This window comes from Trachymyrmex cornetzi, unplaced genomic scaffold (assembly GCF_001594075.2).
Source record: "Trachymyrmex cornetzi isolate Tcor2-1 unplaced genomic scaffold, Tcor1.1 scaffold83, whole genome shotgun sequence".
NCBI lineage: Eukaryota > Metazoa > Arthropoda > Insecta > Hymenoptera > Formicidae > Trachymyrmex > Trachymyrmex cornetzi.
In genome coordinates this window covers 3,561,087-3,578,958 of record NW_017300169.1, presented here as the reverse complement: position 1 = coordinate 3,578,958, position 17,872 = coordinate 3,561,087, and the positions used below count along the sequence as shown (strand labels likewise).

At 32.4% G+C, this 17,872-nt stretch overlaps 3 protein-coding genes across 6 annotated transcripts; 1 reads left to right on the top strand and 2 right to left on the bottom strand.

The window, feature by feature from the left end:
* Window positions 1–533: 533 nt before the first annotated feature.
* Window positions 534–4,576, bottom strand: Gos28 (golgi SNAP receptor complex member Gos28). Of its 3 annotated transcripts, none has more exons than XM_018519684.1 (6): window positions 4,416–4,576; window positions 3,522–3,697; window positions 3,267–3,448; window positions 3,105–3,173; window positions 2,571–2,773; window positions 538–725 (listed from the first exon to the last, which is right to left on the bottom strand). In XM_018519684.1, the coding sequence occupies exons 1-6, from the start codon at window positions 4,447–4,449 to the stop codon at window positions 721–723; spliced, it is 669 nt and encodes a 222-aa protein (XP_018375186.1). In that variant the 5' UTR covers window positions 4,450–4,576; the 3' UTR covers window positions 538–720. The 3 variants fall into 3 exon arrangements, with proteins under 3 accessions (XP_018375185.1, XP_018375186.1, XP_018375187.1); XM_018519685.1 differs by having other exon boundaries at window positions 2,616–2,773; XM_018519683.1 differs by having other exon boundaries at window positions 534–2,773.
* A 1,271-nt stretch (window positions 4,577–5,847) lies between these two features.
* shtd (anaphase promoting complex subunit 1) lies at window positions 5,848–15,939 on the top strand. Of its 2 annotated transcripts, none has more exons than XM_018519515.1 (23): window positions 5,848–6,004; window positions 6,473–6,550; window positions 6,892–7,209; window positions 7,564–7,634; window positions 7,756–7,868; window positions 8,007–8,276; window positions 8,498–8,885; window positions 9,009–9,195; window positions 9,311–9,716; window positions 9,848–10,828; window positions 10,899–11,149; window positions 11,259–11,517; window positions 11,590–12,093; window positions 12,162–12,369; window positions 12,591–12,911; window positions 13,007–13,235; window positions 13,304–13,509; window positions 13,679–14,018; window positions 14,131–14,311; window positions 14,613–14,912; window positions 14,992–15,123; window positions 15,198–15,282; window positions 15,869–15,939. In XM_018519515.1, exons 1-22 carry the CDS (start codon window positions 5,981–5,983, stop codon window positions 15,278–15,280), a joined length of 5,850 nt encoding a protein of 1,949 aa, XP_018375017.1. In that variant the 5' UTR covers window positions 5,848–5,980; the 3' UTR covers window positions 15,281–15,282; window positions 15,869–15,939. The 2 variants fall into 2 exon arrangements, with proteins under 2 accessions (XP_018375017.1, XP_018375016.1); XM_018519514.1 differs by having other exon boundaries at window positions 6,473–6,613.
* LOC108768866 (rhomboid-related protein 4) lies at window positions 15,755–17,870 on the bottom strand. Its single transcript, XM_018519519.1, has 3 exons — window positions 17,653–17,870; window positions 16,635–16,993; window positions 15,755–16,436 (listed from the first exon to the last, which is right to left on the bottom strand). Exons 2-3 carry the CDS (start codon window positions 16,752–16,754, stop codon window positions 15,816–15,818), a joined length of 741 nt encoding a protein of 246 aa, XP_018375021.1. The 5' UTR covers window positions 16,755–16,993; window positions 17,653–17,870; the 3' UTR covers window positions 15,755–15,815.
* Between the last annotated feature and the right edge of the window lie 2 nt (window positions 17,871–17,872).

Below are 17,872 nucleotides of genomic sequence, written 5' to 3'. Positions count from 1 at the left end.
TCTGTACAATTGATACTGTAATAAAATTTGAATGGTTTGAAAAATACTTTATAATTTAAAAATTTGTTCAAATTTTTATTTATAAAAAATAATTTAGAAACATCTCTTGCACTTTTGATACTTCGAGAAATAACGGATTTTCTTCAAAGGGATATTGTACTTCCTAAAAGTGCAATTAGACTTTTATAAAAAAAAAAAACGCTCCTTATTTTTTCGTCTAGAAAACAACATATTCAAAACTCATCAAAATCAGACGAAGATACTTTCATGAATTTCCTTATTATAATAGTATACAAGTGCCAAGTTATACGTTTATTTTCTTTTTTTATTATGACAATACGAATCGGTTAAAAAATGGATTTTTATTGTATCTGATTTAATTATGTATCTATTTTGTTCTACATATCGTTGAATATACTGTGTGTAAAAAAAGTCACATTCTTGACACAGGCAAGTATTATTTTTGAAACTAAAATAAAGTATTCTATATTCGTGATACATTCCCAAATTATATAATTTTACATAAAATTAGAATTTTATTTCTCTCGGACAATTGAGCCATACATTTTTCTTTGTTTACTATATTTTCTTATGTGATTTTATAAAATTGAAACAGAATCGTAGAGATGTCTGGTGGCTTCCTATATACCTCAACGAGATATTTATCGAAATTATTTAAGACACAACGCCTCGTCTCTCGATGATCTCCACCTATACTAATTAGCCTTAAAATATAAAAAAAGAAAAAAGAATTAGATTGAAAAAAATAGTACATACAGCCGATATATTTATATTCAGATACATAAACTAGCAACCAGTGCGGCCTGCATGTATATTGGATGTGGATTGTTTGTGTCCGTTTGTACGTCTGAACGAGATTCGAAGAACGAGTGACGATGATATGGGCCTCGCGATTTATCATCTCTAATGGTATAATAAAACTTCAAAGATGCAGATTTAGAGCGTAGAGTACTATCCGAACAGTTGAATAGAATCAATCCGTGATTAGAATCCCTCGTTTTAGTGATTTAACTCTTAAGAACGTGCGAATGATGCGTTTGTGTATGAGAGAAAGAGATTCGTCATCCACCTGTTTCCACAGTTATCTCCATCGCAAATCGTCCCGCGGTAGTTACGTAGTGAAAACAACCGTGTGGTTTTCCACAGATAACGACTATATATTACATTTATAAAGGAGATTGACAAAGGGGAAAACAACATCCGATTGTAAAATATCTATATAAACTATCGGTAATCCCTTTTTGTAACGAATGGAGAAAAAACGAAGGGAAGTGCGATATTTAATGTTAGAGCGAGACTTATCGTAGATTTAATTCCTCTTTAGCTATTGATTATTTGTAAGGCGTGATATATTAATTATTACTGCGTTACTTTAACGGGAAGCAGTAGATGCGATTCGAAGGTATTAACTATGTTCAATTCAGAGCTCGGTTTCACAATCCGCGATAGCAATTAAAAATTCAGGAGCAGGATTTTATACAAAAAGTCATAAGGTAATTTATAGGAAGCTCTGATGAAGTCATATATGTAAATATATATCGAGGCTGTAAAAGAAAGGCAAAAAACTTTATTAGAGTGTACGGAACGCGTTTTATTTGGTATTTTTTTTTTTTTTTATAATTATATCGCTTGAGTTCCTATTTTCTAGAGGAGATTTGTAAATGTAGTATCTAGTACACGTGGAAACAGGCATCGTGCTTTCTAGTGAAAACAATGTTTTTTTTTCCGTAATGTGCTGTGTTTTCGCGGATGACTCAAGAGTGCACTGCGTGTATATATGCATATAAATGTCTGTGTATGTAAAATCAATTCTTACCTGAAACGACGACGATACTCATCATTTTCGCTCCGAAAGCTCTTTTTAAAGATCCCCCATTCTACGAACTGATTGATTAACGCTAAACTTTTTTTTTATAACGAAAAACTATTAAATCAGCATACATCCTTTTCTTTTTATTGTTATCACCAAGTGTGTTAAATGACACAGAATGCAAAACTATTGGTTTATACAGGTACGAAATATAATGATTTTACCGCAAAATGTGCAAATCCCTTGCCCAAAACCTTTTCTTATAGAAAAAATTAACCGTCACAAATACGTAAATAAATCACGATGTCATCTTATTCTGTTTCCAGAATTCAGGAAATCAATAAATCCATTAGCACTATTACAAACAAAGATTATCATATTTTAACATTTATTAAGTTAACGTGTCGAACGTGGATGAAAGTTTCACTTACATTATATATCCCCACGTCTTGTACTTCGGTATAAAAAAAACTATACAGACAAACTTCTTTTCGTGCACTTTGAACGCAAGTGGAAGGAATACTTGCTCAATCATTCACGCATACATACAATCTCCGCATATTCTATCATACTAAATTTCCTACATATTTATTAGATCTTCATAGTACCTTTTAAACTTATGTATATCTTTACTGTGAAACGTATTGCAAAAATTTCCGTGGTGAAATAATCGTTATTTGGAGATGGAAGTATCTTTGTATCGTCTAGTGAAAGGCGTATAGAAGCATTAAAAACGTACAAACTCCAATAACGAGGCCGAGTATAACGGAATCTCTTCTCTTACGTAGATTTATCCTCTGCAGTAGACTATTCACCGCCGGAAATCGATTCGAGATATCGTTGAATCGAGTTCGTATACGTTTGAATGCCTGTCTTTGAGTCATGAGGTGATCCCGTGTTTCCATCGCTATGCTTATTTGATCATTGATCAATCGGTCGGAACTAAAAGGATACATGATAATGTTAAGTATAAATATCTTAAGAACTTTTTAATATAAGTACAGGTCTCTCACGACAAAATATTGAAACTAATTAGCTGTCATTTTTTAATGTATTCAGTTAACGAAAAAACAAAAATTGTGTTAAAAAATAAAAAGTCTGTAATTTGTAAGGAATAAAATTTAATAAACGTATGTAAATAAATATGTTCGAAAATGACAGCTGTTTAGTTTCAACACCTTTCCACAAGACCTCATATTTTCAACAAAATTGATAAAACATATCTTTTAACTTTATTTATCACAGCATTATTAACAAGGTCAAGCTGACTTACTTATGAATATGTTGATTTTCCTTGAGATACATTTCACGCCGATTCAATCCAGTCGCACTTTTGTAATTGCTATACAAAACGAACAAAGATTAATTTAATTTCTTTCGATATAAAATCTGAGTTATGCAATATATAAAATAAACAATGGACAGTCATACGTACTCTATTTCCTTACGGACACTGCCTAAAAGATCCTCGCGGTCTTTCCTAGCCGTAAAATTATTTCTAATCTTGTTGAACTCCAGCTTGTAGTCTTTCAGTATTTCCTTGTGACGTTGCATTGTGTGTAACATAGCTGCTCCGTTTGGCTGCAACTCGCTCATCCTCTCGTTTATGGAAAACAACTACGTCGATTGTGTTTGATCAGTATATCCGTTTGCTTGCAAATATACAGGAGAAGAAAAAAGAAGGATCTACCTTGGCAAGCAGTGTCTCAATCTCTGATGCCATGTTCTCGAATACCTGTTCCTCGTCCAAGAGAGGAACCTCCTCTGTGGTGGCATGTCTTGTACCTGTATTTATGCCTAGCTTGCTGAACGCCACTAGCTTCGCGTCGATCTCATTTTCCAGATGCCTCGCCTGCTTTCTCAAATCTGCAACAGTAACTCATATAATTAAGGCATGATCTCTTTGACTTTAAGCGAGGCTTGAAACTCACTTTCTTTGAAGTCGAGAGAGTAGGAGAGAGTTTTAAACCTCGCTTATAAAATCAAAGTAAAGTTGGTGCAACCAGGCCTAAGTAACAATTTCTAAATACGAAGCACAATCAAAGCACAATAAAAGAAAAATCATCAAGAGCAAGAAGCATGCTCTTTTTAGAACACTATTATAGGTCAGTTCTTTTTCTATACTCCAAGACTAAACTTTTAGAATAGTTTATCTTTTGTCTTTTTTTTCTTCAAGAGTTGTGTTTCAATTAAATTTACTGCCAGTATTGAAAATTGTATAGTTTACGTTATATGCATTACAAATTTTCAGTATTGACAGTAAATTTTGGAACACAGTCAATATGAAAAGAAAAAGAAAAATGTACCATGCAAGAAGTTCAATCCTTATAGAGAAAAAGAATAAGCTTAATGTCACGTCACAATTATTTGTGGAACACAAATAATGCAATGTGGAAACACGAATGGCACAGATTTACGTCATTATCTAGGATGACGTACAGAACATGGTCCTGCATTTTTGGAACACTCTTCTAACCATCTCTGACAACGTAAACAAAGGATACAAATATCAGAGTATTGTTCCTTTTCCTTAAACGTCTAACGGTACTCGCAAGTCTCGCTACGTCCTCAGACACGGTCTTACCTTCCCAATCGATTGTGCCTAGCGAGCCAGCCATTTATTGTGAATCGCAAACACACGCGTTCGTGGATGACATGTAAAACGTCACATAACACCCTTTCTCTACTTCCTCCGGTGTCGAACGGGTCTTGACAAACGGGGAAAAACGTAACGAACGGAACGAGCAGAACGAGCCAACGAGCTCTCTGCAAAGTGCAAATTGAGGAAAAGCGCGCAGCGACCTCACGGCTGACGTTTCGTTGCACTCCGCACCTGCACTCGCTATTAGGGAGTTTTTGCAATCACGTGAATCTAGGATACAGTGAACGCTGAAGTTCATGTTATCCTTTTCTTAATTAGTTGTTAAGAAGATAACCTAACCTTAGCGTTTACCGTATTTGGATTAATTTTAATTGTTGGTCTGTTTTCTATTCCTGCACTAGACTGCACTAGAAGTCTATTTCTCGCTTTTGACAAATATCAAATATATATCTATTCCACTTTAAATTCCAAAAGTGTACACTGGTTCAGCCACTGAAAACAGATCTTGTTTTTTATTCCTGCACTCTCTGAACTGGTGTACGCGGTGCAATAAGTTGAAGTGAAATAAATATACATCTGTTTCATTTCAACTTATTACACGGTGTGCACCTGTTCAGAAAGTACAAGAAGAAAAATCTTTTATCAAGCTCGTATCAGACGTATGTGAGATTGCAAGTGATTGCAAGTTTGCAAGTTGGAAAATAAATTTCTACCAATCGAATAACGTTGACGTTACTCTTCTTCATCTTGACTGGTTGAATTCTGATTTCTAGTTCACATAATCCTCAATTTTTTTATATGAATATTGATTAACTTTTAATTATTGATGTATTTTTATTTTTATTTAAAATTCAAAAGATAAAAGATTTATTTAAGATTTAAAATTCTATCAATTTCGAAGAGATCGATATTTTAGATACTTGATTATTCAAAACAATTTAAGATTATAAATTGACAATAAAAAATTAATTGCTTATAAATCTGTCGAAATTTACGAATCGATAATCATTATTTAGAACGTATAATAAATCGAAAAAACTTGAATAAGTTATTATTTTAATTAGAATTTTTTTAAATTAAGAGATAAAAAAAGGAATAATATAAATTATGAATTGTGGATAATACTTAATAAATATAAAAATATAGACTAATTAATGAATATAAAAATATAGATTAATTAAAGATTATGTTTTAGTTTTCAAGAATTAAAGAATAAATTTTTTTGACGCGCAGCGCTCATTAGTTGCGTTCAGTAAATAGTCTTTTCAGACACTAATCCAACTATTGTGTTTTCCGAACGCAGCCTCGCACTTCGCAGAAATATGTATACATACATGTTGACGCGGATGCCCGAAGCGGTATTGTTTAAAGATGGTGTGGTTCACGTTTGTGAATGATTTTTTCAGTGTTTTTCGAGTATTTTCGTCACGTTTCCTTCTATCGTTTGTACGCGACGCTGTATAGGAAGAGACCAAAGTTAAGTGGGTATTGTTCCCTCGCGATATCTGTAAACACAGCCAGCAAATCTGGATGAGACCAGGGAGAGGATGATCGCCGCCTCAGAACCGGTGGTAAAGTAGATTGTTACAATTATTCATTTATTTTTCCTATATTAATACTAAGACAATCGGGAACCTGTAGCTAATAATGGATATGAACAAAACATTTTATTTCAACGAAATATCGTGACATAATAATGGCACACAATTATTGTCTCTCATTTCAGATCTGATATCTCATTGTCAGTGTAGATAAAAAATCAAAATGTCCCCGAATGTCTCTGATTTATATCTTTTTTAACTCAAGCAATATTTTATCTTTATTTTGCTCTTTGTTTGACTTGTTAACAATTTGTATAGAGTTAACCTTTTAGAATATAATGTTGAATGAATAACTATTCTTATATCTGATTTACGACATAAATAACAGTTACACTATTTGATGTAAAATGAGAAGAGGCTCAATGATCATCTGCTATGAAAACTCAGTAAAGATTATATGAAATGATTGATAATACAAAAGCTTAATATTTCTTTAAGGAATACAAGCCAGGTGGTCGGGAGATAATCTTAAAACATCCTGGATCCCTGATCAGTCAGCAGTCTAATACTCGAACGGTTGGTGGAGAAAATGTTCTATTAAAAAGATTTAGCGAAGTAAATATATCAGAAAAGTCTCCTGTAAGATTTCAAAATGAATAACTATGTAGTAAAGAGGAGAGAACGGGTTTGAAAATTTATGTTTATAATTAGCAACGTTATTTGCTTCAAAACATGTTTCTGGTTACATACACATTATATATACATTAATTTGAAAATTATTTTGCTAGTATAATAGAAAAAATTAAATCTAATTTGAAGATAACTTGTGTCTCCTGACATCCGTTCTCTCGCAATTTATTTTTCTCCGTGCAAAGTCTTTTAAAAATGATATTTGGTGATAAATGTTTTATTTCTAGAAAGAGACATGGTTGGTACGCAGTAATAAGATATGCGGGGAGGAAGAATTATATTATTCAGGCAAAGTAGCAGTTCACTGTAAAGGCAATCAAACTACTCGAGTGCTCAAAGCAACATATACATGTGAAACTGATATTAAGCATGCACTTTGGTGTACCTTTCACACTAGTACCCCAGATCACTTGACCAAAAGTAAAGAATCTGAAGCTAACGATTCGATTGACAAATCTATAGAATGTATCTGCTTACTGGACTCCTATACTCTTAAGGTTTTTACAGAAAATGGCGAAGACTACGTTTCTGCTTTACAATTTCAGGTAAAGCACCTTTTTTTTTCTTTTTTGTAAGAATAAAATATATAGTCGAGAGTGAAGATGCATGTGATGACATTGTATTTTTTTGCATTGTAATCTTCGAGCGAATCATAAAATGAAATGTTTAAAATCTAAGAACGAATATCAAAAAGATATAATTTTATTTTAATAATATTGAATTTTATTTTATTTTAACACTTGTGTTATAAAGACAAAGCTAACTAGCATTCATAAAAATGATTATCGTTGTTCCTTGAAACTAGAAGCCATTTACAAAAAAATTATTACAATCATAAATGAATTATAAAGGTTTATATTAATTTGCCATATAATTTTAAATACATGAATTGATAACAGGTCTCTGCCGTATGGCCGACAAAATACGGGATTATACTTGAAAAATCTCAAGTGCCAATTACGGATTCGAGGTATATACAATTTAAAAATTAAACAAAACTCAAATAATTTATGTCCTACATTCTTGTTTTATTGATAATTGATATAAAGTTTTAATTGTACCATGTTTACGTTCACGCATTTTATTTTCAGATATGTATCATTTGAAAGTAGCAGATTACCAACACAACAGGATAATAATTTACCAGTGGCCTTTTCATTAATGCATCCGTTAGATGAAATTTGTCCTCTACTTATTAAACATGGTAAATAAAATAGTTAATTTATTGAATTACATACGAATAAAAACAAGTATTGTAAAAAATATCTCGTGCATTTGCGGGACTTATGCAAAATGTTTAAATTAATTTTTATTGCTTATACAATTGAACTAAATATTTTAGGGTCTGTGTCGTACATGAATGACTCAAATCAGCAGATTATATTTACTAACTCAGAGCCATCCTTTGCTATGATATATGATACGAAGACAGGTTTGCATTCGGTTTACAAAATTCGCAAAGCGTCAGCCGAAGAATGCCAAATAGTTTGTGGAAGTAACGACACGATGAGTTTATTCAATCATTCAACGATGTCACCATTAAATGTTGGCAGTAATTTATCTATTAATAAAAGTTTCACCAATAAGGGTCCTCTAAGTCCCTTTCTTTTTGGTAAAGAAATATCCATATACTTTTGCGAAAGTATACATATGCATGTACATGGAAAAATTAAAATCTAGTTAATTAATATATCATAATGAAAAGAGAAACGTTTGTTAAGCTAAATAATAATTATATAATAATACAATTATACAATAATTATAATAATACAATTTGATCAAAATAAATGATAGGAAAAATTGATGTAAATAAATGAAATGTATTTGTTACAGGAGTGTCAAGTTTACAAATAAATAACTCTGGTTTAGGATTGCCTAATACTCCATTTGGATCGCGTACTACTTCTTATAGTACTAATTCGGGTGGACCGTCCCCTCAACAACAGCATTCACGTTCACAAAGCTCGATGGCTACCATTTCTCGTTGTCAATCACCTACGCAATCGGTAGCTATGTCCCCTCTGCTTGGACCACCTGTAAACTCAAATATTTACCATAGCAGATTACATCAAACTGTCATGATAACTGGCTCAAATCAAACACATAGTCCAGCTCCCAGTTACAATAGCATCCGATTAAAAGATATTCCAACTGCAAGCAAACCTTTGTATCCTGAGATCTGTCTTGAACATGTATGGACAGAGAATGTTGGTGTATCCAAGTAAGTAATTCACATATCTCGCGTTACTCATATTGTCTCGATTTGCACCAAACTTTAAGGAAACATTTAAGAATATTTGTTAAATAATGAAGAAATTGGAAAATTTTATTTATATTTTTTTAGAGATACTTGTGGTCGTGCATCTAAAGTTTTTTTAACATCGGATCTTGTTGGACAGAATTACTTGGGCTATTTAATTCCGAATCGTTCGCAACTGTCTTTAATGAGATTAGAAAAGACTAATAAACAACAACAAATTATTTTCGGAATGGTAACGAACATCGTGGCTAAGGATGCTATTAATTTATCTGTTAGTATATATTATTTATCTGCATATTTAAAATAACGAAAACACAAAATTATTTGAAATGTAAAAAGTGTATTGATTAAAGTAACTTGATAGTAACAAAATTGGTTTCTTCCAGAATTTGCACATGATAGCAATTGTAGATTTGTCAAACGGTATAACGTTATATACAGGAGTTACATGCGTGGGTAAATTGCATATATCCGGCATGCTCTCAAATTTTACGGGCAGTAATTACTTTTTATCAAATAGTAATCCTAAGCTTGGATCTCCATTTCCGAGACGGAGTTCCTTGATTTCTCAGAGTTGTACAGCCTCGCACGAAATTAAATTCGAAGAAGCTTTACATTTATTGAGTCCTGTAGGTGGTAATTGTGCTCGTCCGCCAATACTTTTGGAAAATTCATTATTGGACACAAGTTTTCTCGCTTTGAAAGAAACTGTAGGTAATGAGATAACCGTAGAGTGCGGAAACAAGCAATATTTTCGTGTAGCAATACCTGTTGCCAGTACATCGCCTTTAGGTAAGTATATTAAATTTGAGGAACATTAGCATATGAATAAATAAATTTATTAATAATGATTGCAAATAATTGAAATTAATTATTCTCACACATGTGTTGTATAGTTAACTCAAGTTACATATTTTTTACAGTTACTAAATGTTTACATATACTACGAAATGTTCTCCAAAAAGACTTAGCGATGCAATTGTTGGTTAAATGGTATGGTGCTAGAAATGCCCCAGGTCCACAAGACTGTTCACCGTCGCAAGAGTGGGATCTCTTTCTTATAGTTCTGTTTACATTATTGGGATATGATGTGGAAAAACTGGATGTGATACGAAATAATGAAAAAGATCAGTGTACAGAATTACCCAGTTTACAGATGATGTTACCCAAAAAGCAGAAAACTAGCAATTGTGGATCGACTGGTGATTGGGTGTATATGTTAAATGCAAACGAATATGAAAATTCTCGAACTTTTATGTCGAATGTATTAAAGGGTCAGATAGTACCCTGTTTTATTACGTCTCTCAATGCTATAGAACCAAGTAATGTTGGCAAAATAAATGTACAAGCCATCTTGTTTCCACATTTTCCACTTATTTTATTTTCTCTTCATTTATTATACGAAGAATTAAAATTAAACAGCATTATATCGGAAAGTTTGCCATTGCTCGGACAGCTATTGTATCAATTAAGCATAGATCTAAAATTCGAAATGTATGCTCATCATTACTATCTTGATTCACCTTCGTTGGCTTCTTTAAAAAACATGAGATCTCAAATTAGTGACTCAGATTTACAGAAAATAACAATTCCAAGTTACATACCTCGAAAACCGCCAAGTATATTTGAAACGTTAAACAATATGTTACGCGGAACGGACATGACTGCATTTCCGTATTTAAGTTACGTTAATCCAAGAACAAGAAATATAATATATCTAACAGCTCTTATAGCAAATGAAAATCGTATTGATATATTAGAAATGGAGAAATATATCAAAATAATTGTACCTGCTGGAAATCGTATTGATTTTCAAGAAATCGGAAGCAAATTTGACAAAGAGATACTGAAGAAATTGGAGAAACCCACAACGGACAGGATAATATTATTATATCACGAAATGGGTAAGCAAACAATTAAATATTATGAAAATTATCCCTTTCCTAAAGATGAAAAATAATATTTTGATCCTAGATATGAGAAAAAAAGATCTCGAGACATTGCCACCTGCAGTTTCTTTGATGATAAAAGATGTTATGCATAGATGTAGAGAAAGTCCACCATCGAATTGGCCTATGTACGCATACGAACTCATAGATCGCCAAGATCTAGCCGTGTTAGATAAGCATTTAAAACCATCTTCGAGATTGCAGTATATTGATAGTGAGATGAGAGATTATGGAATAAAGGATGAACAAGATGACGGCATGGAATTTGATGATATGGTAAATGATAATGTTATTTTCTGCATTTATCTATCTCTACATTAAATATATTTTAAAGATACATATTTTTTACAATGTTTCTAATTTGAACTCTTATTTCATTCAATAGATATTGAAACTACGATTTAGTAAGGATCATAGAATTGCTGAGGTACGAAGGTTGCTTAATTCCTCGAAACCAATGAGGATAGCAATAGTTCAAAGATCAAATGTAAGCGATCACGAATTCATAGAAGAGCAGGAAAGACACTTGCTCACATTATGCACGAGAACAATGGCATTACCTGTAGCTAGAGGCATGTTTACATTGAGAACTTCCACCCCGATGATAACAGAACAATTGCCCATTCCACGATTATGTTTAACCGGTATGATTGCATATCACGATTTGAATTCATTCTTTTAATTGATTAATTAATTATTTTATACGTTTTCATTAGGCAAGGCACCGCCCCGTGGAACTACTGTCGAGTTAACTCACATAGATGTTCCTCCAAATATGAATCTGTGGCCGCTTTTTCATAATGGCGTAGCTGCAGGCCTATGCATTCATCCGGATGCTGCAAATATCGACTCGACATGGATAGTGTATAATAAACAGCAACAGGGTGAATACGGTGTAGAACATTCGGGATTTTTGATGGCTCTTGGTTTAAACGGACATCTAAAAAACTTAGCTCCCTTAAGTACATACGAATATCTAGCCGATTGTCACGAAGCTACTAGTGTTGGACTTTTACTGGGCTTATCGGCAACACATCGTGGCACGATGAATGTATCTATGACTAAATTATTATCATTGCACGTGGAAACACTTTTACCACCGACGAGTATCGAATTAAATGTACAACAAAATGTCCAAGTAGCGGCGCTAATGGGAGTTGGCCTTGTGTATCAAGGAACTGCGCATAGACATATCTCGCATGCTTTATTATCTGAAATTGGTAATTATCTGTATAATATGTACATATATTGCTAATATGAATGCTAATATATAGATTTATCTTTATAGGTAGGCCGCCAGGACCCGAAATGAAGAATTGTGTAGATCGCGAATCGTATTCCTTGGCAGCAGGATTAGCATTAGGTCTAGTCATACTTGGCTCAGGTGGCGGAACGGATGTACCTGCGAGCATACCTGATACTTTGCATTATTATATGGTCGGTGGACACATAAGACCATTTTCTGGAGCACAGAAAGATAAATACAAGTCTCCTAGGTACAAAGTTTATATAATTAAATTTTTATAATTAAAAAATTTATACAATTCTTTAAGTAATTTAAATTTAAAAAGTTTGCTTGGGAAGATGTAAAATTAAAATTGATTTAAAACCTTTTTCGTAAAAAATTCTATAAATTTCTGCACATTTTCTCTATTTTTATTCAAATAGAATTAAAGTACAATTTTTCTCAATTTATAAATTGTTTCTTTGTTTGCAGTTATCAGATACGTGAAGGTGATTCGATAAATATCGACGTAACAAGCCCGGGAGCAACGATAGCTTTAGGATTAATGTACTTCAATACCGGAAATCGTGCGGTAGCAGAATGGATGCAACCACCTGATACACAATATTTATTGGAATTTGTAAGACCAGATTTCCTGCTGTTAAGAGTGCTCGCCAAGTCATTGATTTTGTGGGATGATATCGAGCCAACCAAAACATGGGTTTCTAGTCATGTGCCGAATATTGTTTATAAATATAGATTGCAAAAACCTACGCCGGAAGTTACGCAGAATGTGGATTTGGAAACTATCAAGTAAGTAATGATATCTTCTCAAAAAAGTATTTTTTAATCTCTATTCATCTTTATCTGCTATACAAATTTATGCTATTTATTGTTATAATTTATAGCCAGGCCTACTGCAACATTATAGCTGGTGCTTGCATGGCACTGGGGCTAAAGTATGCAGGCACTGCTAATAAGAACGCTTTCAAGACTTTGTACAATTATGCTCAAATGTTCACGGCATTGTCACATAAAACTATAGCGGAATTGGCTGGCAAATCCACCGTTGAAACGTGTCTAAACGTTGTTCTGCTTTCAACCGCAGTGGTGATGGCGGGTACTGGCAATTTAGATGTAAGTCTTGATATTTGCCGACAATGACTCAAGGAGCACTTATTGACAATCTGTATCTAAATTCGCAGATTATGAGGATATGCAGACACATACGCACTCGCGTAGGACTCACCAGCGGTGTAGTCACATATGGATCTCATTTGGCGACCCACATGGCTCTCGGTCTCCTTTTTTTAGGTGGTGGAAGATATACACTTTCTAATAGCCCGAATTCAGTGGCGGCTCTGATAATTTCGCTTTTCCCAAAGTTTCCAACCCATAGCAATGACAATAGGTTTGTGAATGCTGTTCTTATAATGATCCTTTAATTCTTTTAAAAAAGAAAAAATTGTGAATGAAAACTATTTTTATCACAATAAAAAAGCTTTTAAAAAGCTTTCTTTTCACACTTTTTAGATGATAATAAAATCTTTTGTGTCTAAGCAGTGTTATTATTTCAATAGGTATCATTTACAAGCTTTACGTCATTTATACGTATTAGCAGCTGAACCACGTATTATTTTACCGAGAGACATAGATACTGGTCAGTATTGTTACGCGACAATACATTTAACATTCGAAACTGACAAAGAAGCTGAAGGACAAGAGATCAGTTTACAAGCGCCCTGCTTATTACCACAGTTATGTAGCTTGAAGAAGATTGAATTAAAAGATTCAAGATACTGGCAAATTACATTTTTGAAACATCATAACTGGCAGCAATTAGAAAACATGCTAGAAAGACATGATTACTTAAGCATCAAGCAGAGAGCTGGTTGTTTATCGTACCTGGAAGATCCCCATGTAAAACATTATTACTTAAAGAAATACCTTAAAATTATATACGTATTAAATATATTTCATTATAGACATTTACAAATATCATTGATGAGTATTTTATTTCAATTGATTATAGGGTTTTAGAAGCTTAGTGGCCCAAACTTTGACGACGGAAAATGCAATTGCATGGGCTGCGCGGCCAGAATATGTTACATCGTTTACAAATGATAAAACTGTGTTGAACATAGTGACCTCTTTTTTGCAATGGTCAAAAAAAGGAATGATTCCAGAAAGTATTAAGTATTCATCGCAAAATGGTACGATTTGATTAATATACGCTTTTAATATACACTTAACTCAAGATTAATAGAGATCTATAATATATTTTATATAATTTTTTTTATAAATTGTACAAGGACATTTTATATGAAAAGCCATGAGATTATATTTACGACTATTTAATTTACAAATTAAGAAAATCTCCTATATGACATTTTTTCAAATAGTTATCATCTATATTGATACATCTCCTTATTCTATGTTAGCTCTCTTATTTCTCTCGCTTGTATATTTTGCAAAATAACTTTTTCATCGAATAATACAACTTTCAATTTACAGATGTACAATGCAAAATGCCAGAATTTGAACAGTATTTTCTTCACATGTTTGCAATAATTGTGTACGAATGCATTACAAAAGATAAAGTAAGTCTTATACCGTTATGGTTGCATATAATTAAAAGTATAAAAATCATCGAAGAACAACCAAACAGCTTTGCGATATGGCAAATAAAGCTTTTTTTGTCACAAATGTCGAGAAAGAGCAACTTCACGGATGAAGAAAATCCATTACTCAGCATAGAAAGTATGCTCGCAATTAAACAGAAAACGTCGATTATTCTGGATAAATGGGAGCACGGTATTTATTAAAGCATGGCATTACAAAAATGCCAATAATTTATTGTTAATTTTGTTATACTTAAATTTTTTCTTTTCAGATATGAAATCTGTGTTTAAAGAATATCTTACAACTGGAAAAGTACAATTCTCCGATACTACATCTCTAGCTAAAATGTGTGCATATTTTATATTCTATGGTATACCATATCCAATCGATGATAAATCAATCTGTAAGTTTCCACAAACACGTAAATGTTTTTCGTACTTGATAAGGATATCATTCATTTTCCATATTTATTTTTAGTGAATTCAATCACAACGGCGCAGAGCTCTAGTATACCGAATATTACATTGTATAAATTGCACAAAATTTTACAAACAAGTTGAAGGTAAAATCCTTGTATAATATATGTATAATAAAATATTAAAAATAGTTGAATATCTTATTAGTTTTTCTTTTCATTAAAGTCATCATGATGTTTTTACTTACATTGCAAACTAAAAACATTATTCTACATCAGTATGTGGCTACATGAAATAATCTGTAATTTTTGTTGTTGCATTTAACATTTAATAAAATTTATAAATTGGCATGACAATACCTACATAAAGTAAAAATCGAATAAATATATTTTAAAAATCTTATAAATAAAATAACACTTAAAAAGGATAAATTAAGAAATAACTCATATACATTAGGATGAAATGTTAATACTTTAGGGTTTGAATTTAGTGGCCGGTAATGAGAAAAAATATACAAATATAGGCATTTAGATTTTATTTTAAATAAACCATAATTACAAAAATGATCATATTATTCATTTACAAAAATACTTATAATCAGCAATATATATTTATATATATATATATTTAAGTTAGATTAGAGTCACAAATATGTTGAATTGATGAAAATTACAGAATGTTACGTAAATAGCCTGTTTCGTCTTCTATAAAATTGTTCTTCGTGTATAATAGGTGTACTAGTTATCATATGTATCAAGTTGTCGATCCTTTCTCCAACAAAAGAATAAGAATATAAGCATCCAACTAAAATACCACCCAGATGACCGATGAAGGAAGAATTTGGGACCAACAGATGTATCAATATTAATTCGAGCCAAACCGCTAATTTACTTGGTACTATTAATCCATTGATATTATGTAATTTGTCGCGTTCTTCGCACAGCGCAATGACTTTCAACGCAAATAATGTGGCAGAAAAACCGATTGCGCAAGCCGTAAAATATCCGTAATCCCCTGTTAACTGCATCAGAACGTATCCTAGGAATACATACATAGCGCTACATCCGATAGACAATACACCCAGTAAAAGTACAAAATTCATCGTTCCGTAGATGGGCTCCAAGTAAGAACCTTTCAGAATAAAAGAAAGCATGTTGTAGTACAGATGCATGTCGGATCCATGTTCGAAATTTGAAAGGAAGAACGACCGCCAGTTTTTGTACTTAATTATTTTGATAGCTGATATGCATACATCTTCCGCATTCCATGGCACCTGTATCAGGCCCATATACAGTAAAGACTAGAAAGAGAAATATATATTTATACTCTATGGATGATGCTGGTAAAAGCTTGTAAAGCTAAAGACTGTATAGCAATCGATTAGAAAGATTAATTCAAGTTTATTAAAGTGAACTGTGTTAATTCTAAAGAGATTGACTCAAAATAGAGAAGCTAGATTGTTAAAACAAAATTATATCAAATTTTTGGTAAAAATTACCTGTGCGATGATTCCAATTAGAGTAGCAGGTGGTATTTTATCAAGTCCAAAGTTCAGAGCCTGCATACATAGCAAGAATATGCCATTCTGCAGACCCTGCTGCCGTCTTTGGCGTATCATGATACAGGATATGATGCAATATATTATTCGATGAGGAGATCAATTTCAAAACGCCAAAAACAAACTTTCACATCTCTACAGGATTCTCCTGTGAGTAAATTTTAGATATCCATATTTTTTTTATCAATACGGATAACCATGTGATGTCACTTCTCAAGTTTCGCTGAATCTGCACTTGCTCGATGTTTTGAATTTATAAAAAAAAAGAGAGTTTGAACAATCAAAATAGCCGCTTGATGCTGTAAAAAGAATAATAAAATTAAAAGTGATTTTTGAAAGAGATTATACTATGAGTATTCATATTCCAATCCTATATTTAAGATCATCTAATTGAATCTGATCTCAAGTGGTTTAAAAATTTTTGTTTTTAGTCAACAAAATAATTCATAAAAACCTAAAGATCGTTGAATAAAGAATATTCAAAATAATGTAACAAACTGCAAGGCTAGAGATTATTTTTTCGTACAGCGATATAAATTATATATTCTAAAATTTTCTGTATTAATTTTATTCTATATATCATACAGATTTCTAATCTTAAAATGTAATCTTAGTGGTATTTGTAGTTCGATTTTATATTTAAGCGATCTTAAATATAAAATCGAACTACGAATACCACTAAGATTACATTTTAAGATTAGAAATCTGTATGATAGAACAAAATTAATACAGCAAATTTTAGAATAATTTATATCGTTGTACGAAAAAATAATCTCTAGCCTTGCAGTTTGTTACATTATTTTGAAAAGCTTCGTGACAAATTTGTTCATATAAATAATTATCCAATTATCAAATAGACGCAGAACGTATTGATTACATTGCAATATCGCGCGCAATTCGTACGTACTGTTGCTGTTTGTTCAGTAGATAAAACAGATTTTTTAACCTACAAAAATACCTTCTTCAACGCGCTCTAATTTCATTTGTATCTCAGGTCCACAATCACGACTATCACTTCTGTATCTTCCTCAAGGAGACACCTGACCACAACGAGTTTCTAAACCGCTAAGAGAATAAAATTTCCCAGCTGTCGGTTGGTCAGAATCACAACAATCAATATAAGAAAACAAACGAAACTGAATGAAACGATTGGACAGCCGTGACATCGATGACATGAA